Source organism: Phaenicophaeus curvirostris, chromosome 15 (genome assembly GCF_032191515.1).
Source record: "Phaenicophaeus curvirostris isolate KB17595 chromosome 15, BPBGC_Pcur_1.0, whole genome shotgun sequence".
NCBI classification, from domain to species: Eukaryota; Metazoa; Chordata; class Aves; order Cuculiformes; family Cuculidae; genus Phaenicophaeus; species Phaenicophaeus curvirostris.
In genome coordinates, this window is record NC_091406.1 from 203,450 (window position 1) to 228,343 (window position 24,894).

At 42.9% G+C, this 24,894-nt stretch overlaps 1 protein-coding gene across 3 annotated transcripts in view; it reads right to left on the reverse strand.

The window, feature by feature from the left end:
- Nucleotides 1-23,624, reverse strand: part of KDM3B (lysine demethylase 3B) — a 46,586-nt gene extending 22,962 nt beyond the window's left edge. For 2 of the 3 annotated variants that reach the window (XR_011338526.1, XM_069869342.1), the window contains exons 1-12: nt 23,372-23,624; nt 13,405-13,572; nt 12,867-12,980; nt 12,406-12,511; nt 11,330-11,454; nt 9,932-10,000; nt 8,436-9,014; nt 4,751-5,996; nt 4,182-4,383; nt 2,625-2,839; nt 1,119-1,271; nt 437-544 (exon numbers count right to left, since the gene is read on the reverse strand). Coding sequence is in view for 2 of the 3 variants with exons in the window: in XM_069869342.1 (XP_069725443.1) it covers nt 437-544; nt 1,119-1,271; nt 2,625-2,839; nt 4,182-4,383; nt 4,751-5,996; nt 8,436-9,014; nt 9,932-10,000; nt 11,330-11,454; nt 12,406-12,511; nt 12,867-12,980; nt 13,405-13,572; nt 23,372-23,530 (3,244 nt within the window). In the remaining variant the exon portion in view is untranslated. Of the gene's footprint in view, nt 1-436; nt 545-1,118; nt 1,272-2,624; nt 2,840-4,181; nt 4,384-4,750; nt 5,997-8,435; nt 9,015-9,931; nt 10,001-11,329; nt 11,455-12,405; nt 12,512-12,866; nt 12,981-13,404; nt 13,573-16,891; nt 16,986-23,371 lie in introns of those variants that run through there. The other variant, XM_069869343.1, reaches the window with a different exon arrangement.
- Between the last annotated feature and the right edge of the window lie 1,270 nt (nt 23,625-24,894).

Genomic DNA, 24,894 nt, shown 5'->3' on the forward strand with positions numbered 1-24,894 from the left:
GTGTAAGGATAGAGTCAAGAAAGGCAAGGCACAGCTGGAACTGAATTTCACAAGGGCTGCAGAGAATATAAAGGGATTTGACAGGTGTGCTAGCCAGAAAAGGACGATTAAAGACACTGTACATGCACATCCCCCCTTCCCAAAACAAGACACAGAGCAGATGACAGCTGCCATGGAGGAAGCTGGGGTACTTAATTACTTTCTTCCTCAGTTTTCAATGGCACTCTCTCTTCCCGCCTCTCAAGGGTGTTCGCTTCAAACCTGCAGCTTGATCTTACTTGGGTTACTTCCCCTTCAACTCTTCCACTGTAGCCAGCAGAAGTCACTACAAAAGGTAACGGCTAGAGCGCCAACCACCTTAGTATTTTTTCTACTTGCCTGCTCAAAATTGAGGAAAAAAAAAATGGCATTTTTCCTCTCAGTTTTCAAGCATTACCTGTGCCAGGAATGATCTGTGTTGGCATAAGATTCTCTGGTTCATGAGACTGACCCTTTGCACACTTCAGCCATGAGAAGACTTCCTCATCACCAATCTCCTCTGTCTCTGGAATAAAGACACAAAAAAAGTTACTACAACTTTACAATACAGAATATTTCTTCAGATTCTTTACAGTGCAGGAGATTAACATGGTGATTGCAGAAATAAACTATAAATAGAGATCTTTAGGACAGGTTCTACAGCAACTTCTTTGCCTTTTCAGATTATAAAACTACCAGTCATTTCCCCTCCATCTTTAGTAGCCTGTTATTTTTAATCACCTAAAAATCTCGGTTTCGAGCCTTCATTTTTTAATATCTTCCTCTTGTCCTCCTTACGCGTTTCTAAGTTAGAGTAATTCTATCTTTTCTTGTCACCATCCTCCAAGCTTTTTCAACAAAAAGTATCTGCAGATTAGTTCCAGAAAGAGGAAACTAAGCTTTCCTGTCCACATATCTGCTTACAAAGCTAACAAGTACCATATTAATAGTTTGAAACGTAGCCTAAAAAATTAATAATTCTTTAGAATTTTAAGTTCCTACAGAACTCTCCCACAAAACCTGCAGCAACCTCCCAGAAAACATCCCCAGGGAGAGCCAGTCAGTTCAAAGATTACAGTGGGGAAAAATGCAGTACTCACCGCTACGTGGACGATTCTTCCTCAGCCGGTAACAGTCCAGACAGACCCCAAAACCACACTTACGACAAACCCAATGAATATTGAAGAGCGTTGTCTCACATACATCACACATTTCCCTCACACCACGCACTGCTCGCTTCCATGCCACTTTCTCTATAAAGAGAAGGAACATTAGGAATCATTGCTTTGACATTCGGCATTTCTCCCACCTAGTCTGAGAATATCACAGCAACATTGATAAAGAAACAATTCACAGAGATGTGACTTGAGGGCAGAGTATAGAAACACATACTTTTTATATCGAGAAGCACATTCTTTGAGTTGCTAGTTTTGTGACACTATTAAAATCCCCATTCCTAAGAGCAGGTAAGGACAAGTCCCAAAAAGCACACACTATAAAGAAATGGAGTGTTCCATAGGAACTGAATTTCAAGGAAAGCTTATGCAAATTACAGCAAAATTATAAAACTTCTGCTAGTTTTATGAACAAACAATGTGAACTTATAAAACTATAAGGAATGCGTATTTAGTTTACTAATGGGATGCCTGTCAACTCTTTGGATTCTAAACCAACACATTCGCTGAAGCTGAAGGGAAAAATCAGACAGTCAGAGCTATCCACGTGATAGGCTGAACTGGTTATCTTGAGGAAACGCTTTCTAAATCCCCTTCCCTTGTAGTAGCAATGCTGTCAGCCAGCTGCTCGGTTGAGCCCTTGCAGGCTGAACACAGGTGCTACTCCCCCCCTAGAAACTCCTAAGCTTTAAAGTGATGTTCCTGGAGCATACAGCATGGGAATATGTACGAAAAGCTGCTCATTAAAGCATAACTGGTCAGTGCAATAAGTGTTTTGGACTTATTTCTACTTTCTCAGGAGTATGAGTCGGCTGATTTCATAGAATCATAGAATGGTTTGAGTTGGAGAGGATCTTAAAGACCATCAAATTCCAATCCCCTGCCATGGGCAGGGACACCTCTCACTAGATCAGGCTGCCCAAGGCCCCATCCAACCTGGCCTTGAACACTTTACAGGGATGGGGCATTCGCAACTTCCCCTGGCAATCTGTTCCAGTGCCTCACCACCCTCACTGTGAAGAAATTCCTCCTTATGTCTAGTCTAAATTTGCCCCTCTCCAATTCAAACCATTCCCCCTAGTCCTACCATCACATGCTTTTGTAAGAAGTCCTTCCCCAGCTTTCTTGTAGGTCCCATTCAGGTACTGGAATTTCTGCACGTGTTTCTTGAAAAACAATTTAATGATACCTGCGAAAGTTACCGTTAGCTTCCCTGGAGGTAAAGTTGCATTAATCCAAAAAAAACCCAAATTCCAAACACCTGTCCCACAATTAGAAACACCCCAGAGAATTGAATACAGCCTTCTCTTCAGAAGTAAAGGAACAGCATTTCAACAAGGAATTATACTACGCTTTCAACTCTATTCTACTGCATGGTACACATATTACGCACAGAAGATGGACAAAAAACATGTTAAAAGCTCAGCTTACGATGTGGCTCCACCATCATCATTGCCTCCTTTTCTGACATAACAAGCTGGCAGAACTGGTCGCCAACATTGGCCAGAATATATTTGGAAGTTTCCAGGTCGATGCCCTCTGCAGGGGAGGAGGAAGGAATCCATAGGCTCATGGCATCAGGGTCACTCTGCTGCGGGTTCAAAAAGCCCTCTACTCGTAGAATACCTTTCCGGGTAAATATCAGCCTGCAGAAAATGGGACGGAGTAATTAAGAAGCTTCTCAAACACCTTTAATTAACTTATAATGCCGTCTATGTCATAAGAAACTTTGAAAGGGGGAAAAAAGGCTTGACGTAAAGGTCTGTACTTTACAGACAATACAATTACTATACAAATCCAAGTAACACAGAGAATAAGGTACATGAAGGCAACGGCCACAACACCCACTGGAACAAATCCCCAGGTCCGATTAAGCGTTGGTGGGAAATTCCACATGGAGAAAATCGCTACAGCTTGGCAAGTTACATTTCTCTATACTATTAATAGAAAGATTATAAAATGCAATTTATTTGGGCTGCTACATGATGTCGCTTGTAAAACTGTGCATGGTTCTCACTGTCTATTTTAACTCAGGAGAAAGTAATTTCCCAACTTCTGGGAAAACAGTACTTTAGTTCTGGCTAGGGCTGCCAGCACTTGGCAACTGTTCTAACAGTTCACATTACGAGACATACAAAATCCTTATCATTCCTGCTACTCTTGCCACTGCTCTCCACAGAGACGAGTCACAGCTCTTTTCTCAGCAGCTGTTGACCCTCCTAGTATTTGTATGGTATGAGGTATAACATAAGTTACAGATCCCTGAACGTCTCCTGCCAATATTAAAGGTAACTTCATTTTCAAGCAAGACCAATCTTGTCTTCAATATCAATGCTAGGTTAGTTTTTAACAAGTTCAGGAAGAGAAGCAGTTATAATCCTTGCTGGATGGATGGCACAAACTAAAAATTCACTTCATCCTTTACCTGCCAGAGAGTGAACAAGCATATTTTTGGAGAAGGATGCACAGCACTTGCTGGAACAGGCAGTTAAAGATGAAGAGAAGCATGACAGGCCAAAGAACCTTAAGACGCTTGCACAACACAGAGGAAGCATGGGCAGTATTCTGCTTCTAAAAATCAGTTCTGTACTCAACACAACCCAAACATTAGCCTCATGCTGGCAAGCTCCAGTTACTTGCTGACCAAATTAAAACCCTCTCTCTCTTCTGAACTCCTTCTAAAAACGGAGAGAGAACAGTTATTACATCCAAACTGCTAAGCAATAGTAAAATTCTACCCAATAAAGCAAATTCAATCTCCTGAGGCTGGACTTGAAGGATCAGTTAGCACGATACAGCTGCATCTTCCACCAGTAGCTCTTCCCTCTCCAGTGAAGGTATTCCAGTTAGGTGATACAGGGAAATGCAACACTCAATCCTCATTGTAGTACCAAACACATTAAATAAGAAACCATAGTTACTTTGTGCTTGGACAGGGTCCAAGCTCTGCACAGAGACTACATATGAAGGAAGGAAGAGTTTGAGCACCTCCGGAAATGGAAGAAGCGACATGCCACAGTTGAGTCATCCTGCTCTTGTTCCTTAAATTTGCGGTACCGCTCCAGACGGCACTCCCGACACTTGTGCAGATGTGGAGCTACATTGATGCAGGAGCCATCCTGGAGAAAAGGCTCACCTGACTGCTTCAGCTTCCTCACCTTACTCATATCTTTTAGCACAGACTGGCCAACTGGGTGAGGGAAAGAAGAAGTAAAAATCCATTAATTAATCGTAGCAGCAAAAGGATACCAGCCCCAACAAACATGTTTTCAGAAATCTGTATGCTCAGACCCATGCAAAACCAACAAGATTGTTCAAGTCTTCAGCTTACCACACTTTTGTCCTGACAAAATATATGCTTAAGCACTTCTCCGAGTGAACATATTAATTCATATTAAAGACGCATTAAGCTTTAACCTTGTGAATATCCCATGGACTGCTTACTGAACACAAATGAGGTTTACAACCATGGTTAGTTCACACAGTTCATCACACAGGAACTGTTGCAGTATCCCACCTCCTTGTGTTTCCAAGACACCCTGCATTCAAGTTATCACCTTTTAGGGGAGCTGTACGAGGCCGGCCTTTTGGAGCTTGCTTCCCTTTTCCCTTCCCCAGTAGCAATTCAGCATTACGCTCTGCATTGGGGCCCAGCTTTGCCATCAAGTGGTCTGGGATTCCCTTCATACAAGCCTTGGCCTGCAACTGGTCTTCAGAGTCACTCAAATCTGACAGGTCACTATTAGTACTGGAGTCTGAGTCCTGTTTAGACGTCAAGCTCCGCTCATCTAGAGAAAACCTTTTCACAGCTTCAAAAGGGGCTTTGTTCTCCTGTGGAAACTCTGCCTGTGAAGAGAAAAGGCCAGGTGGATGCCTGCCAAACATGTTAGAAAAAGTTTTCAGAAGAGGATTGTCCTGCTGCCCAGGCCCAACAGCTGGTTTTTCTTCCGTGGGGCTGGAGGAGAGCGTGGGCATCTCGATAGGCTGCGTCAGGCTACTGGTTGGTGAGCTGGAGCGGCCATTCCCTACAGTGGAAGGGCTCTGAACACCAGCAGCAACTGCTGCACCAGGGGTACAAGAGATCATCTTCGAGGAGTCAGTTGTTATAAACAAAGTTTTCTTCTTAGCTAGAGAAGAGTCTGTAGAGGCGAGTGATTCTGGCCAGCCAGAAGTGGCCTTATGACCCACAGGTGTAGAGGGAGCAGAAACCCCTGTCTGAGATGAAGATGCAAAGCCACTGAAAGGACTAAGTTCTGCTTTCTCAGCAAATGAGAGGAAGGGGTTTGAGGGTTCCTCTCTTGAGAGCTTTGGAGGCTGTAGAAACAGGTTTTCATGACTATCTGGGGGGCGACTATTCAACAGACTTCGTGAAAAGGCTGGAGTAAGGGTAGGCATAGATTCCACGGGCAGCTTCCGCTCCACAGAACTGCCAGATGGAGCTCCTGGCTTAGCGTCCACTGAAAGAGTTTTACCTTTACAGATCCCAGCACCCACACTCTCTGTACACTGCTTGAATGTGTCCCGACTAGAGGCATCTTCAGTCAAGCTCTCTGAAATGACCGTGAAGTAGTTACTGGAAGGTAGATTTTGGGACATGCATTGAAAAAACAAGTTCTTGGACAGATCAGAATCTTTCTGAGCCTCTTGTCCAGTACTACAGCCAAAAGGAAATCCAGAAGGCTTGCTTTCTGGAGTTACCACTCCATTCGAGTGGCTCCTTCCACCCCCAAATACCAAGGACTGCGAAGCACTTGGGAGAGAGACTCCAAATCCAGAAGCTGCCAATAGTGAATTTCGGGAATTCTGAAACAAAATTAAAAAGCATTAGCCTATTAAAGAATTCTTGTTTGATTCAGCAGCACTTCGATTCATCTAACTGTACAATTAGCATTCTAATTATCCAACTGTAATAGAAACTTTCAGCAGAATTATTTACAATAAATAAACTTCTTTAAATATTCTGCTGGACTAATTCTTCCTGCCTACAAGCTATTGAAACTAAAGACACATGGAGAAAATGACCACTTAATGTCTTATCACACTAGAAACAAAGCGAGACACAAGGCAAGGTGTACTACTACACAGAAAAGCAACTTATTTAGGCTGTTGCTTGTTTTAATTCAAATCACCAAGAAGGGAACCTTAACAAGAAGTGCTTTTCAGTAACCTTCCTTCTTTCATCCTCCCCTACGATCATCCTGACAACTTCTGCTATTTAACCAGCACCCTTGAAATAATTAACTTTGTCTTCAGAGTTAAAAAAAGCAAGCCCTCTAGTAGTTAGGGAACAAACTGTTCCTAGCCACAGCTGCTGACAGGTAGAAAGACGCCTAACAAGTGGTGCGTTCCAGGCTACTACTTAATACAGGTTAAGCACAAAGGGCTTAATTTTTATGATCTTCAAACACTGGAAAGTTTTCCGAGCTCCAGATTTCTACCAAATCCATAAATGTGATAAGGAATATTCACTCGCCCTTTTCTATATTTATACTTATTTAGATTTTCCAATTCTCACAGTCCTAATGTAATTGATTACATTCTGTGATTAAGCCATCAGTTCTAGCCCTTTTCTTCAAGTTTCTATTTTAAATCTTCTCAAGAGGAATACTTTCATTCCAAGGCCATGTTAAACACAACCACAGCCTCTGTGCAACATGTCTTACCGGTCATTAGTCCCACTGCACTCCTACTACACGGCAAACTGATGTTTAGCTGGTTCCTCTAATAACTCTAATAACATATTAATGTCCCTCATAACAGCTCTTCTTGATATTAGAATTTCAGATATTTCTTTTTAGATGCAAAGTAATTTTCACAAACTGAGTTCAAACAGTTTTAAAAAGCATACATTAATGCAACTAGAGGTTATTAAGTAATCTCAAGGACCAAATCACATTGTGATACAGTGCACAACCTGAATCAATAACACATGTGAACCATCTGCTACACTGACTGATTCACATCGGGTTCCCTCTCTCAAGGAAAATAAGTACAGTTTGAAATGGACTGGTGGTCTCCCTGCAAATTCTGAAACCAGATTACTAATGATTTAAAACAAGTGATTCTGGGCTGAGGAGACAGAGGGAATGAGAAGTGGTACCAAAAATTCTAAGTACAATTGAAGTTCTTCCTTAATATCACTGATAGATACAATTTTGACCATTCACATCTCAGTTTGTAATTGCTTCTAATTCTGAACTTTCTCTGTGGGGCGTGGAAGGGAGAGTACATCATATTGTCATGCAACAACTTAATTCTGTAACACTCCTGTCTTCCACAATTCTTTCTCCTTTAAACCTTACCTAGGAATCCTTATCCCAAGGTAAACGTCTTGCCTTTCCCCAGTTCCATTAGCTAACACAAAAGACAGGGATGGATACAACCCATTTAAGCTCCCAGCAATTACCTTGGACTTTCTGATGCACCTCAGATTTTCTTCACTTTTTACACAGTAGACTAACAAGTTTCTCAGTTCTGCCTGTACTTACTGAAGGGGGGTTTGGTTCTGTTTTCACAAGCTTTCACTAGATTGATTAAATTCTTCTATTTCATTCTTAACAAAGCTTCCCTCCTACTCTTCCACCTTTCCCCTTGCAAACAAAGATACAACTTAAAAGTCTTCAGCTGCTTCCAGACTGAGCTCTTTATTAAAACTTATTCTAAAGGCATTCATATCAAATGTTTCAATTATTTTTTGTTTTCAGCCCTAGATAAATATGTGATGCAACTGGCTCATTTTTCTTCTATGTATTTATCATAGCTGTAACAGACAAATTGGGCATCTACAAAGGGTCCTCTAATCGTAGCCTCATTATTTTCCTACGTTTGAGCCTTTTTTTTTTTTAAATCTTAAATGGTCAGTGCAGATTCTTGTGCAAATTCATTTATACAAAAGCAAGAAGTATTAAGTAGGTTATCTTCCACAGAACACAACAAAACTAATGATATTGAGTGCAGTACTTAAAGTGACTCTAAGGGTGCATTTCTCAGATTAAAGCTGAATAAAGACAAGAGCAATAAAAAATTGTTTCTTACAATTCCTCCAATAAATACCTTAATTTTCTTTTGAATCCTTTCTTAGATCAGATAACAGAAAGGTTTTCTTTGGGAGGAGAAATATTCACCAGAGAAAAAGAAGTTTTCTCAAGTTCACGGACACACTTTGTAACAGGAACATGTTGCAGAACACCTGTTGCAAACCAGTGCGTATATCTTGAATATGCTGGATCATGAGCTACTTACCTCTCCCTGGGCTTGCGATCGGCCTGGTTTCAGCTTCTCCTGTCCAGTAACAGCTTGCAGACTAGTATCTGAGATTCTCACAGTCGTTGGCGTCAAAGCAGTTGTAGAAACTGCAGTTGCAGAAGTCACCATGCCTTGCCCAACCTGTTCCAGTGATTTTCCTGCCTCTTTACATCCAGATCCAACCAGTAACCCCTGTCCAGCCACAGAGGGAAATGGAGTGAAGGGCAACTGTGTGTCACCACCAACTGGCTCATCTTGGACTACTAGTGTTCGGCCATTCTCTTTGGTGTAAGTGGCAAAGCGAATATTGCGATTAATCTGAGGAATGAACGAAGGCAACTGTTTGGCCCTTGGATCCAGTCCTGGCTCACTATTGGAGCTTCCTTTCCAAGGACCTCTGCTTGCCTCACCTCCATCACTACCATTGCTATCCACCTCACCCCTCTCTTTTAGTTTCTTTGTTGCAGTATCACACCCAGAATCTGAAGCATTTTTCCTCCTCCGTCCATCCTTTCCCTCCAGACTTTCTTTCTTCTTTTTCCCTTTAGATGATTTAGCTGCTTTTAGCCCTCCTCCCTACAACAGACAAAACCATGCAATGACTAAACAGAACAAAAAGGAATTCCTGTTCAAACAACATTTTTCTGCTACAACAAAGAATACATTATGCTGTTCTTAAACTTTATAGGAAGAGTTCTTTTGGTCACAAATTGAGACATCCAAGGAAAGATACTTTGTCATCACAGAACACAGCAGAAACACAGCCTCGTCTTTTTTTGCACTAGGATAGCACAGAAAGATTTTTCAGCTGAGATACTTTGCTGTAGCAAATACCACATCATAGCAGCTTTGGGGAAACCTCAACACAGCCATACTCCAACACAGTTCTTGCTGACTTATGAGAACTATTTGCACACTAATTTTTGCTATAGGCCTAATCGCCACGCTTCTTTTGAAGGGCATGCTATCTGTCAACCACCCAAAGCCTACAATATTCAATTACAAGAGACAACTTGCCCTTCAGCCTAGGGTACAAACATAGGTTGAAATGTGACCACAGAACCTCTCGACTGAAGCAGTGAAATGCCACAAGCATACAAGCTTGCTTCAGAGAAGCCATATGGCAATTTTTAGAAGTGCTTAAAAATGTCTGAAGAAGCACAGTGATCCTGTTAAAAGCAGGCAGTGAGCACAGAGATACTCATTATCAGAGCACTACCCTTCAAAACAAAGCACAGCAACCATGGTTGCTGAACTTGAGCCAAGATGCACACTGAACTTAGCACAACAGGCCTGGATGAAATAGATTGTTTAAAGGAAGCTATGACCATTTCTCAAAGTGGCAAAGAAAATTTTCCTCTTTCAATTACATTATCAAAAGCTTACACTGAACATAGCATTGGTTATCAGTTGCTTCCATGTTTCAGATGTTTTATACCTAACCCTTTATAAAGTTTCATACTGTATATACAAGACCTGAACTGCTGTAGTACCTCGCTTGGAGAAGTGTTATCCATCACCACATGAATCAGTCGAGGATCCACTGACTTTATTTCACCACTCTATTGTTTTACGCAGAACGAGAAGGTAGGAAGAAGAAAAGTAGTTAGTTTTTAATTCAGAGTACACAGTGTCATCATAAGAGACCTTAAACACAGGATTACCCTGCATTCCCTCTCCCTTTTGCCTTTTCTTTCCGTCCCACTGCCTGAGTAGTACTACAGCCTTCTAGATTACCTTCTATCCTTTTGCTCCGTCTCCATTTCAAAGACTTTAAGATTTGATTCCTACCACTGTTTCCTTGTATATTTATTCTACTGAGCATCTCTAGAGACATTTATTGCATTAAACACAGCTCCTCTTAAATTCAATTTACTATTGTTCTAGCCCTCTGTATACTGACTCTGCTAGATGTAGAAAAGACTACTGGAAGGAAGCACATCAATTTATGCTAACTCTCCTCAACAGTGCCTCCTGAAAATAAGCAGTGAATACCCAATCTCTGTAACTGTTCTTGGAGATTACCTTTTTACTTCACACTAGACATGCAGTAAGTTGGGTGTTTCCTGGCACATATCTGCCAAAAGCATGTACTCCACACCTGCAATGCCTCTCCAGAGTACTATGGTTATTTACTGTTTATAGCACACTTCTTTCCTGTGTGCCATCAGCAGATCTAGTGTCAGAGTCGTGGATTACTGCATGCGTAATCCCTGGGCATGTTCAGTCAATTCATTCTGCACACGTATTTTAGTGCATATGGGAAATGCCACAGGGGCAGTGGGGAAGGGGTGGGGGACATGGGATGGGACCCAAGAAACCAACAAGAGTGCTGCTGCTACCGTAACTTGCACACAGCACCAGAGACCTCACCCTCGCCGCTCCTGGGAAAGGAAGCCATTAGGAATAAGCTGCTGGTAAGGCTGAACTACCTGTCAGACCACACAGAAGCATATAATATGAACCAGATAACTCCAGCAGCACACAGATTTTCTGTGCTGTTTACAATAGTTACTAGGTTTACTGATAGGAACAGGGCAAAAGTAAACAGCCTAAGCTAAAACACATCAGTCAATTTTGATGCACTTGCTTGAAACCACCTGTAGAGCCTGTCAGGAAGAAGCTGAGAGCCAGCATAGCAGAGCACACAGGCACCACACCGTAACAGACCAGGAAGCAGCTTTCTGCACATCAGCACGTGCTCCCATCCAGAAAGCCTTTTCCAATATTTTCTCCTACAGCACTTATTTCCAAAGAAATTCTTATAGCTTCTTTCACAGAAGTGGGCCATGCATCATTATTTATTGTGGAAAGCTGATATAACAAGAAAAAAAACCCCTGTGAATTGCAACATGGATAATTACTTATCTTTTAAAGCTTCATATTTTTACCTCGGTCACAGACACCTCCATAAGACGAGTTATTGGGTCTTGATGGCTCACAACACCACAGAGCCAGCTATTTTCATCTTCTGGTTGATAAACCTTAACTCTTTGGCCTTGGACACTATAGGGACCTGCAAAAGAAGGACTTTGAGTACATTTTCCAGGCAAGCTTTGTGTCACACTGGTCAATATTCATACACTAAAAAAATTGTCATCTTTGAGGTGAAAAGAAATTAAAACGCTAGGGTTTCTGATGGAAATACTGCATAAGCCACACATTGTGTTGTAAAAAGTCAAAAAGCCCTCACTGCTGTAACTCAAAACTATTGTAAAGACAAAATTAATACAGTTCACAAGTAAAAAAAGATGCAAAAGATCAAAATAAACTCACTTCTCTGACAAAAATCAAGCTAGATGGGGTCTCCTTGCTAACCAAATTCTTTTGCTTTCTACCTACAGGAATCCAGGGCACAGTCATATCATTCTGACTCAGTCCAGATGAATCAAATCCCGGTATAAATCGCATACATTTCAGAGCAGAAACATGTATTTGTAACTGCGTCCGACAACAAAAGCTGCAATCAGGCTTACCCCATCACAGAATCCAGACAACAGTTAAGGTAGTAACTCTGTGCTGAGCAGCCACAGCCACACCATATTTTCAGCTTAATTCATGGACTAATTATTAAAATGCCAGAATTTGACATGGCAAATGGCATTTTTTAAAGATCAACAGCTACAGAGTAACTTCACTTCTACACTTCCATACTTACAGAACACAGCTATAAAAAAGGACCAAAACTTCAAAAATTCAAAACTAAACCAAGTTACAAATACATGGGCATTATCAATAATATGTTGTCCTACTTGAACTACATCTTCAGTGATGATTCCCAGTAGGTATTCCTGGTTGTATCTCAGCAACTGCTTAACTGCAATCTCTGAATTTGCAAAGCAATACAGAAAACTGACCTCACAAATTAAACAGCAGCAGATAGTACTACTATTCTCCTTCACAAATCCCAGGACAGTCTAACTGTTCTGCAACAAAGTAGCTCTGAGACAGAAAAAAACAGTCTCACCTCTACTAAATATCTCCTGAAGCTTCTGGTCACTGATCAATGCATTGACAGAATCTCTTAGTGAAGGCTGTTCCTGCAGAATCTGATTTTGACTCTCCGTTCCCATCTGCCAACAACACACAGTTTTAACATAAAACTATAGTCTTTTAAGGTAATAGAATCATTAGTTTAAAAGGATCAGCTCCTCCTAGACTGCCCTTGAAGTCTGACAAACCACAAAAAGTAAAATTAAGAAAAACTCCCTCCAACTGACCCATACAGAGAGGAATGAGATCTTTTTGAATGCAGATGGAGGTTAGCTAAGCACCTGGAAAAGCAAGGAAATAAATGCATATACATGATAGGGCAGCAAAAGGAGGAAGACAAGAATATGGAGGTGGAACTTTAAAAATAAAAAGTTAATCTGACAATCACAGCACACAAAGTTAAATTTACACTTTAACTGAACACAGTTCAAATACCTGAAACAAACGTAATCCACTGGCATCAGACAGGAAACGTAAATGTCTGTCCAGAAGAAACTCCACTGGGACCACAGAGCCTAAACCCAGTTTATCTACTAGAGGAGTGAAGGTCTGTGATGAACAGGAGAAAAAAAAAGCAATAAAGGTTATAGAGATGTCTGAGCACACATACAGGCCAATGACAGTTGTTTCCACGTGCATGACAAAGAATAAGCATCACAAAGAAGAAAAAGGTTCATTTCTCAACTTGCACCATGCCAGTGCCTGAGTTTTAATGTAAGTTATTACTAATTATGTCTAAGCCAATAATTCTTGCAAGTGTGGCATATTACAAGAAGGAATTCCAGAAAATTAGCTCCACTTCTTCATTAGAACATAAATCAGAACTTAAAGCACTTTTTATGGTATTTCTTTTTTTCATAGGTAAGCACCTTCCAATGCATAATGGTGCCCTGTACAATACCCAAGCCTTATGCTTCACAGAAGCATTGATGCAAACCTCTTCAGATACGAGAGCTTTTGGGCAAACACTCACCAGTGCAGGCCATTGTGTTGGTGAGACTCGAGTTCCCTGAAGCATAACGGGATCATTTCGGGGTGCCCAAACCAATGATCCTTCCAGCAACAACACTATAACTTCTTCAGCATGGACTTTCACCCACGCATGCTGCTTCCAGCTACAGCCATCAAATTCCACAAAGATCTGATTAAAAAAATAAAGCAGAAATTTCAGCTTTTTTCGGACACTGAATAGAAAAAATAGATTCCTACGATTCCTATGGACAAGGGGATAGCAGCTTTAGTCAGAAACATCAGGATAAGTATTGCAATGAAAGCACTGAGAACACCACATCTATCAAACTACCACAGCTATCATGAAGCACATGCAAGAGAACCAGGTGGTCAGGCCCACTCAACACAGGTTCAAGACCTTAGCAGGTCTTGCCAAACTAACCTGATTGCCTTCTACAACAAAGTGACCCGCCTACTGCATGAAGGAAAGGCTGTGGATGTGGTCATCTTGGATTTCAGTAAAGCCTTTGACACAGTTTCTCATAGCATCCTGCTTAGGAAACTGTCAGCCTCTGGACTGGACAGGCGAACACTCTCCTGGGTGGAAAACTGGTTGGATGGCCGGGCCCAGAGAGTGGTGGGAAATGGAGTTAACTCCAGCTGGAGGCCAGGGACACGTGGGATTCCCCAGGGCTCAGTGCTGGGTCCAGCCCTGTTCAATGTCTTTATCAATGACCTGGACAAAGGCATTGAGTGCACCCTTAACAACTTTTGCAGATGACACTAAGTTGGGTGGAAGTGTGGATCTGCTGGAGGGTCGGGAGGCTCCAAAGGGATCTGAACAGGCTGGATCCATGGGCTGAGACCAACAGCATGAGGTTTAACAAGGCCAAATGCCGGGTCCTGCACTTGGGGCACAACAACCCTGAGCAGCTACAGACTAGGAGAAGACTGGCTAGAAAGCTGCCTGGAGGAGAAGGACCTGGGGGTGTTGGTTGACAGTGACTGAACATGAGCCAGCAGTGGCCCAGGTGGCCAAGAAGGCCAGTGGCATCTTGGCTTGGATCAGAAACGGCGTGGCCAGCAGGTCCAGGGAGGTTCTTCTCCCTCTGGACTCGGCACTGGTGAGATCGCTCCTTGAATCCTGGGTTCAGTTCTGGGCCCCTCACCACAAGAAGGATGTTGAGGCTCTGGAGCGAGTCCAGAGAAGAGCGATGAAACTGGTGAAGGGACTAGAGAACAAGTCTTACGAGGAGCGGCTGAGAGAGCTGGAGTTGTTTAGCCTGGAGAAGAGAAGGCTGAAGGGAGACCTTATTGCTCTCCACAACTCCCTGAAAGGAGGTTGTGGAGAGGAGGGAGCTGGGCTCTTCTCCCAAGTGACAGGGGACAGGACGAGAGGGAATGGCCTCACACTCTGCCAGGGGAGGTTCAGGCTTGACATCAGGAAAAAATTTTTCACGGAAAGGGTCATTGGACACTGGAACAGGCTACCCAGGGAGGTGGTTGAGTCACCATCCCTGGAAGTGTTTAAAAGATGGATGGATGAGGTCCTGAGGGGCATGGTTTAGTTATTGATAGGAATGGTTGGACTCGATGATCCTGTGGGTCTTTTTCAACCTGGTGATTCTGTGATTCTGTAATCAAATATTACAAAAGAAATGGGAATACCAGTTCCTAATCTACAAGAAGTTACTTATCCCCAAACACACACCACTGGCTCCAAATGCTGCTTTTCCTCACACAAAATTAAAGATATGAAAACTGCTCATCCCCAAATACAGCCAATGGCACAATGCAAGGCTCCTTCACATCAGAATTTCTTAGAGTTCAGACACTCTCACTTCGCACTTTCACTGACGGCCCGAATCAGCAAGGTTAACTGACATTCAGAGCACTATATCCTTCACCCAGGAAAGTTTGTGTTTGTGAAATCCACTCTAAATCAGAAATCTTGCATTGCCTTGCACATTATTAAGCTCCCTGAACGAAATGTAAGATTATCCAGGAAATTCCTTCTCACTAGATTTTTACCTTATTTATAAGCATGACCACACAAACCAAACCACAACTCTAAATCACTATTCTGAGAGATTGTCCTCTTTTTTCTGTCACAAAGGACAAATGTTAAAAATTACATGGCAAGAATGCTAAGATCATGAACGCAGGTTACAGGTCTTGTGCCATATCCTAACAACTAGGCTTATTAAATGTTAAAACACAGTCACATTCCAATCTTTCATCAACAGAACCCACATACTACACAAATATAATCAAATATGTCAGAAGACAGCGAGAAATTCCTAGTCTGTTAACAAACACCTTAAACTGGACCGTCAAAATGAAGCTTTGCAGTTAACTACAGATCACTGGGGTAACAGCACTACCCACAGGCAGCGGTCTGCTTCAGCAGCAGCCCTTGAGGCCTTGGAGGCCACGCATGTGCTACACTTCCCCACTCACCCCAGACTCAAAAGCTCAAACTCCCAGGGAAGAGAATATAAAGCAACTCTGCTGATGAATTCCTGAACTTCGATAGTGCTTAAGTTTAACCTGCCCTGCAGAGAAAGGCAACTGGACCTTTCCAGATATCCTTCCTACAACGCAAACTTCAGCAATATCGTGGAAATGGGACTGAATTTTTCAGTTTCAGCAGGCCTGTACCCTTTTTACTATTATATTTGTGCTACTGTGGCAATAGAATGAGACAAAGTGAGGACTTATCACTTCAGAATAGCAGAATGGAACTATTTGTTTATATCCAACAGTATCAGTGAGGTATTCATCGTGTTGTGACTCTCTTATCGTAAAGGTTATATAAAAAACAGGTTGTCAAAAAGAATTATTAAAATAATGCTGACTTTGGAGTACATGCCTTTTTACAAGATATTTAAGAATTCGATGAAGAGGAGCAGAGAATTGACAAGTAACTACTTAGACAGGACATCTCACTAGCACGTCCCCTTAAACTGGATAGCAAGGATGACTAAAGGCAGACAAACTCAAACAAGCTATGAAGTGCAGTTTTGCCACTCTGCCCCAAATAAATAAGGATACCTACTAGCTTTATTTTTAATTTATTGCTTCACAGAAGATTGGAACAAGTCAATTTACCTTGTGACACACACGAAGTAAGACTGTAAGCAGATTTCTTCCAATCTTAACCTATAATACACCTCACAGTTCTATGAATCATTCTAAACCAATGAAGTGGAATGGCTGTTCCTCTGGCTGCAAACTTTAACACATTACTCCCTGGTTTAAAAAATTTAAAAAAAAAATTACTACAAGAAATAGACTGTGATGAAGCTCAAGATGGGTTTGTCCATGTTTGTTTGTCCATGCAATGTTTGTTCAAGAGGCTCAGTAAATATTCTGACAAATACCATGTACCCATCACACTAAGAAGCAGCAATGCCACCTCTAACACCCTGGCAGACGTTATAGCAAGATCCCTCTCAACTGTCTGCCAGTGCGTTACTAATCCCAAGTCAACACCCAATAGTGTTTACCTGCACACAGATATGCAGGGCAGCCGTTCCAGATCCGTGCAGCACCACACATGATGTCAGTAATTTCCAACAGATCACACAGCAACAAAGAGGATGAAAGCCTCAATATAAACAGCTATGTTCTCTGTTTTCATTTCCAGAATCTGCAATAGAGATCACTCTGTGTACCAGGTGTGCAAGAAGCAGAAGCTGACTTGCACAGCACACCAACTGTTTGGTTTTTGTGTTACTACAGAAATAACTACATCATATTCACAAACTGAAGCAAAGTATGCTTGGATTCCATGAAAAAAACACCAAGGGAATCCTGGAAGAGATACCTAAAGCAATGAAAGTAAGGAGAGATGAGACAGACTTGAGAGTGAATAGACATATTTCCTTTTGATGTTTAAAGTGGTAAACAGTAATATTCTACCTCTATCAAGAAAAAAAAAATCCATAAGCAAAGTGGCTGCATTACAGTTGAGAATTTCCTGTTTTGTTCTCATCTCAATTTGAAAATTGTGTAGCTCTGAGGCAAGAGGGAAAGGTCTGCATGCTAAAGCCCTGGCTACATCAGAATAAATTACCTCTCACATGTATCAACAGCCCTACAATTCAGAGTCACATCTACTAACAGCACCTTCTGCTGACCCTCCTGTCTGCTCACAACCAGTTCAGACAAGCTGCTTGCAAGAACTGCAGTAGTGCATCAGGTGCTCTCTTAATACAAATGCTTTTGAACAGCAGTATTAATAATGGCAAACAGACATGCAATTAGTGCAGATATATATGTATCATGTAAAACCAGAGATGCTGCTTAGACAAAAAGGCACCTGCAGGACTTACCCAAGTTTCCCTACAGTGAAAAACATCTTTCCTAAGCAACTAATTGCAAGCAATAAAGACATGGTTGGACTCAATGATTCAGTGCGTGTTTTCCAACCTAGTGACTCTATGATCTAGTGCAGAAGTAGTATTAAAACCGTAGGAGCTGAAGAAATCATAACTTTACTAACGCCATTACCTTATGGGGTAGTGAGCTGCCAATAAACGGCCAGAAATCTTAGTCATAAGCATTTCTGACCTGCGACACACGAGCAGCACCGGTACCCTGTGAGTCAACACCTAACACGGACAGTCATCTGCAACGGCACTTAGCAATTTCTAATAAAGATGTGTTTATCAGTCAACAGGTTCCACGTAACAGTTAATTTATTTTGCAAGAGCTTAACAAAATCCGTGCCTTCATATACTTTAGACTTTTTTAAAAAAACTTTTCTTTAACAATTTCAACAGATAAGGAGCCAGGTATAAAAAAGGACAAGGAAAGAATACAATTAGGAGCCTCAGCGTGGTTCTGGCCAAAATAGAGAGGATAGAATGGAAATGAAAACAAAACTATAAAAATGACAAGTCTATCTCAAATCTGAGTTGATAACATTACTTAGTTGAATAATCTAACTTCTGGGTGTTTTTTTACTTCTGTAAAATGCTTGTGCCACACTGTACTGAATATAAACAAGAGTACAAGTTAAACACACAAACCCCATGAACCTAATGGATCCCAAACACTGAAAAGGAGTATAGCACGTGAACTTTAACAGACGCCGGTATCTGGTCCAACCTTACTTAGTTTTGATGCATCGATGACCAGGAAACACGTGACCAACAATAAAGTCGACAGCCTATTTAAAGACTTCCAAAGGGAACAAGGATGACAGCTCAGCCCTACCTCCCTTTTTCTGGTAGGCTGATGGCATCACAAAATACATTTTTAGCACCAATTCCTGCTAATTCAGGAATTAGCAGCCGGTTTCATTGATAGTGGATGTTGGACGCAGAAGCAGAATAAAGCACCACATCTCAAGACGCTATGCATCTGGAGTATTCAATGGATGGGACCAATTTGCTTTCTTTTTCAAGCGAACAGCTTTTTTTGCAAAATACAGTTTTTATAATCTTTAGTTGCATACAACACAAGTAACAGTTCTGGCTCACTTCACCATTGAACCTACCCCCAAAAACATGGAAGAAAGCTTTGTTAATCCATTGCTACAAAAGAGCAATTACTTTCCCATACAAAAGTTACTTCTAAGCATTCAGGGTTAGAGAGAGTAGATACTTAAAGGCCCTGTCATTCTCTGCTCAAAGAAAGGTTACCAGGTCTTCCAAGCGGAGAAATACAGATCTCACTCCTCAAATTCAAGATTTGGAACACTTCTGTATAATGCTTCACACCAGGAACAGATGGTCCATACGCTGAGTATAAAAATCAGCTGTTTTCTGATGAAACGGAACCGCTTGACTGAAGGTCTTCCCAGGAACCTGTCCTAGTTCTGAAAAAGGGAGTGTTTGAGAACAGCCATGGAACACTTTAACTGGCACCAGGACTTCAAGGCTCAGCAGAGATCCCACGCTGCAATGGTCTGCAAGCATGCTTGAAGACAAAATTACCTTGACAAACTTGACCTGCCTCCAATCAGAGCACAACACAATCAAGGACACAAGCACAAGGTGCTGAACAACAGCAGAAACGGCCACTGGCAGGAGAGGTGTCTGTTGTACAGAAAAGAAGTGAACAGATCACAATGGATTGCAGGGTAGATGCCATTCAGCTGCCTCAGGAAGGATGGATGCAGACCTAGGGAGCTGTACAGACCACAGTGCACCTGAAGCGACCGCCCCTACACAGCCTCAGCAAGGCCCAGCTATAACACTTCAGAGCAGTCTGGGCAACAGGAGCAACAGGAGACAGCAGAAGAGAATGAACAACAACAGTCAAAGGTCTACAAAATGCAACCTTCCTCCATGCTGTCTGCTGAAGGGCTCCATGAAGCATTATGCACAAGAGACAGGAGGGCCAATGACCAGGTCTCCCTCTTGGATAACAAAGGATATCCAAGTCCAGCTTGGGTTCTAATGGTAACCCCGTGGCCCTGTGGCTGCATGGTCAACACAAGTCTATCAAACCAACTGAATCCAAGCCCACAACGCCATGCACATCAGACACAGGAGCACTTCATACGAGTGGTACATCAAGCCAGTTACGTAACATCCCTCCCACTCTAAAATGAATCCAGCAATTGTGGTGTTTCACAGCAGGCTGAGCCAAATATGTTAATTGCTGTGCTTTGCTTTTTAAGAGGAACCTTATTTCAGAAAATATTTGCATTCCTGCAGAAACTTCCTGCCATCGGAGCGCTCCTCGCTGCACAGCCAGTACAGACTGCCTTTTAAGCAGTACCAGCCCATTCTGTACACTAAGAACCCATTCACCACACTTTATTCCAGGTCTGTCCTTAAAAATCGGCACCTTTTTTCCTTGATTTGTACCAAAATTAACAGTTCTGAGTTTTCTGTGCTATTTTCAACCTGAAATACTTGAAACACTGCAAAGTGTGAGTTTCACAGAATAATTTTTTTTTGAAACATGTAGATATTTTTGCCAAATACTGTGCTTTTTGTTGCTATTTCTTCTAAAATGCATCTTTACATGATGTCTGCCTGCATCCAACCAAAGTCTCATAAAAACTGACTTCAGTGAAATAACAGCAAGACAATCTTTTTTGACCACTGTTTCTTTCTGCCGCTACTTGGACTTTAGAGATAATAGTATCTTCTGTTGCACAAAGCAAATCACCCAGAAATCCATGTAGGCTGATGAAGATCTCCAATTCAGAACCCTGAAGAAAAAGCAACACCCTACGTAGCAGGTTCAACTCCCAGACTTTTAAAATAATTTAAAATTGGTACCTGCATAACCAGCAGGTTAGGTATACATACCTAAAGAATTCAGAACTACAAAATGGGCTTCCTGAAGTGGTTGCTCAGTTAAACCACTATCCTACCTTTTTCATCGAAAATGTTTAGGAAATGGACTACCATCCAAGCGAGAGATGTAACACAGGAATAACACCAGACGGCTTCATCATAATCCCTTGCATTTCAAGTAGAAGTTGCTCCATATCCACAAGTCCATGCGTTTACACCTCCTGAAGAAATCATCGGTCTCCCATTTGAAACCTGACTGAAAAAAAGTGCAGCTGCTAGTACTGCATGGAATTCCTGGATTAGGCAGTGCCTGCAGTCACACCTAGAAGCACAAATCAACAAACTAAAGAAATGTTTCAAACCTCTGGTATCTCCACTGAGAACTGCAGAAACATCTTAGTATGGATGCTACAGGAACGTGGTTTCCTGACACTATGTGAATGACAGAATGCCAACCGGCAGCTCAAAACCCTCACCAGTTACAGCACCCAACTACTGCTGCTACAAATGCACGATTCAGTCTTCTGTTTTCATTTGAAATGTGTCACAAAACACCTACCGACAAATGTGGCGAGGCAGAGGCCTAAACTATGATTATATGTACCAGCATCCAACTTGCTAAATTCCACTCTACTTAAACAGCTGTTACTGGGTCAAATGCTTTCTGCAGCTGTAACTAAAAATTCACCTAAATGAAGCGACTGTATAAGAGTCACCAAACAGACCATAAACCATATGGTTTCTACTTTACCAGCTTATACCATTTTATTGGGTAAAAACCAAGCCCTGTACTTACTACGTCAACACTGCCCAACCAAGAAAATGAACTGCCAAAGGAAAAATAACACTGTCTTGACAATGATGGGAAAAAACCCTGAAGTCTTGGCAAACTGTATTTTATTTTTCTAGCCCTTTTTCCTTGTTTCTGTTGTTACACTTCACCACGAAATAATATTCAAAGAGGTCAAACCAAATAATTTTGATGAAAACATACACCAATGGCCTCTGCAGGCTCTCCCTCCAAGAGCTACATCTGTCTTGCAAAGCAAGTAAATACATATTTGAAAAAAAAAAAAAGTTCAGAATCCTGTTTGTTCCTAAACATCTCTCTTGCAACAAGAAGCATTAAAGATGCACCTACTGGTCTCACCAATATCCACCCAGCCCAGTATTCTACCTCCAACAGCAGTGACAGGAGCCACAACTCAGGCAGCGAGACAAAGCCCAGGCCACTCTCTGTGGCCCATTGCCCTCATGTACCCTTTCAGTATGCAAACACATGCAAGTGTCCTGCTGACAGAAGAATGATCCAGGAACATGGTCCCCTCTGCAGCACAGGAAGAAATGAAGATGAGCACAGTGGTAGAGAAAACAGTCTGGATATCCCAGATTCACACAACTCCAGCTTGTTATGAAGCTCCCAACCACTTCACAGACTCCCAGCTTCAACTCCCTGTCTGGAAACTCCTCTTCCTCTTTCCATATCTACCACAGTTCAAAAGCCTACACAAACTCCCTGCTCAGTCCCAATGAATTCTGCAGCAGATACATGCACAGCTGGCGAGGGCCTCCACACACCTGTCCTGAACAACTGCATTCCCACATGCCCACATTCTTGTCCACTGCCAAGATGACTTCCAAGAGGAACCCAAAATCTGCCTGAGAGCACATACATCTAAATCCACCTTTGATAGGTTCCAGTGTCTCTCACCTACACAGGTTCTTCCCAGGAAGACAGTCTTACCCAGTGTGACCTAGTTGAAAAAACTAGTTGAGATACCCTGTTGTTTACAGTTAACCCAAACAGTTCTGACACCTGAAGAGTAAATTAAGCCCATTCCACAATTCAGATAATTTCTAAATGTCAACTTTATTCAATGAAATCCCTTATGAATACGATACTTTAGATTACTACATGTTTTTGTTAAGCTGTGTAACTACATATCATGTAGAAGTGAAAATGTCTTCAGATCAGGTGCACAGCAAAACTTCATCACATCACACTCATATTAGGGATGGACAACGCCTCACGCAAGAGTACTGCGGAGACTGATGCCAAAGGCAGTCTGCCACAAGAGCACTGCTCCACACCAGGTCTTGGTGTTTTCACATTTCAGAGTGAGTCTCATTTGCTTGTCTCAATTTCCTTTTGAGGATTCCCTTTCGGCATGGTTTGGTAGGGTTTTTTTTTCCCCTCCGTCTTATACAACCAGAGGAGCAGCTCCAGCACATCCGCTCAGCTCTGTGCCACAGACACCGGGGCCGGGCCACCTGGGCTTGCAAAGCTGCCGCCGGCACAGCGCTGACCACGGCAGCCTTGGCGGCACTGAGGGAAGTCACAGCAACTTTGCAAAGTTGGAACTCTACGAAGCCCAAAGAACTGATCGCAACAATTACCAATTTTTTAAAAAGCCAACCATAAGGAGAACCAACAAAATTCTTCACAACCTCGGAACCTCGCTCCCCTTAACACGGGCCATTTCGACACCTCCGGCGCCCCAAAGCGCCTCCAGCAGCACCGACACCCGCAAGAGAAGCGGCACGGGCGTCTTTGCGGAGCTTTTTTTTTTTTAAGATTTCAACCCAAGCGCCTCGCGAGATGCGCTGGAAATAAAACCAAGCACATGCTGCAGCGCTAGGAACGCATCCCGCGCAGGCTCCCGCGAACACAGCCCAGCGCGGAGCGAAGCCCCTCACCAGGACCGGGACCCCCCCGCCGGGCCTCACCGCCAGGTCCTGTGGTACGGCCCCGCTCATGGCCCGCACCGTGCCGCTGCGCCAGGCCCGGGAAGGCAGCGCGGGCCCCGGCTCCGGCACCTCGCCGGGCCCCGCCGCCAGCAGCAGCAGGAGCCGCTTCCCCACGGGGGAGGCCGCCGCGTCCGCCATCCCCGACGGCCACGACCCGAGACGCCGAGGAACGGGGTGCCCCGCGCTGGGCCTCCGAGCGACACCCGCCCCGATCCCGGCATGCACCGCGTTTGCCCCCCCCCCACGTCCCACAACGCCCAGCGCTAGCGTCCCCCCGTCCCACAATGCCCCGCGCAGCACCGCCCCGCAGCGCCCCCTGTGGGACGGAGCGCGGCGCTGCGGGCGGCCGCGCGCGGGGGCGTCGGGCCCTCCTCGAGGCAAACCCTGAAGCAAAACGCTTGGAGTGGCTGAAGGGGCGCGATTTACTCCCCTAGCACATGGGTTCCAATCCTGTGGCATTGCTGTTTGTCGTACGTTTAGAACACTAGTTTAATGGGCTAAGTTTTGTGTATTAATTACAACGCCATGAAAAGCCAAACCTGGTAACCAATGCCAATTTTGATTATTAAGCAGGTGTTCGTGTGAATGTGATGCCGGACACGCAGCAAATCGTTTCAGCTAACATGTCTATCCCCTGAGACCGGTTACATGATTTTTATATTGGTTAAACGTACATATTCATATAGATTCCAGGAAATATTGGTTAAACTCTGGAAAATATTCATTAAAAAAATACATATCCATATAGAATCCCAGAAACATGTTAGAGATCCATCCACAATATCCATCTTTTCTGCGAACTCACTGTCATAGTTTATCACCCACTCTCATATGCACAGCAGTTTCTTCGTGTTTTCAGAAGCCTCCCATGGTCTTTATCTTATCTCCTTCCTCATTGTGTACTCTAGGTGAGCTCAGGTCTGCCCTGATCCAGTGGGAGGTGTCCCTGCCCATTGCAGGGGGATTGGAACTAGATGATCTTTAAGGTCCCTTCCAACTCAAACCATTTGATGATTCTTTGTCCATGCTGTGGAACCGCCCCTTTCAATATTTGATTTACTCCTTGTTTCAACTAGTAAACAAGCTAAACTCCTGTCACAATCACATTTTTTGTAACTGCAAGCTGGCCAAGATTTGATTCTAATTATTGCTTAAGCTAATTCATTCCCTTAACATAATGATATATTCGATTTATAACTATTTTACTGTATAAGGTGAAGATTGCTACTGCTGTTTACACACATGTATTTAAACTGCACACAGAAAAGGCTGCAAAACCAGGTACCTCAATTTCAGCTTGGCAGAAGTCATAAGAGCTACATAAGCGAACACCAGGCTATGTCAAAACCGTCCCTTGCCCACCAAAGACGGCTGCTTCTTCAGTCTGCCACCTTCACAGCCTCGACTGAGGGTCAGTGCTCCAGAATCCAAAGTCATTTGCACAATCAAGGGAGCAATTCTGTGGAAGGTCCCACTTACCTAATTTGAGAAAAGTGGGATGC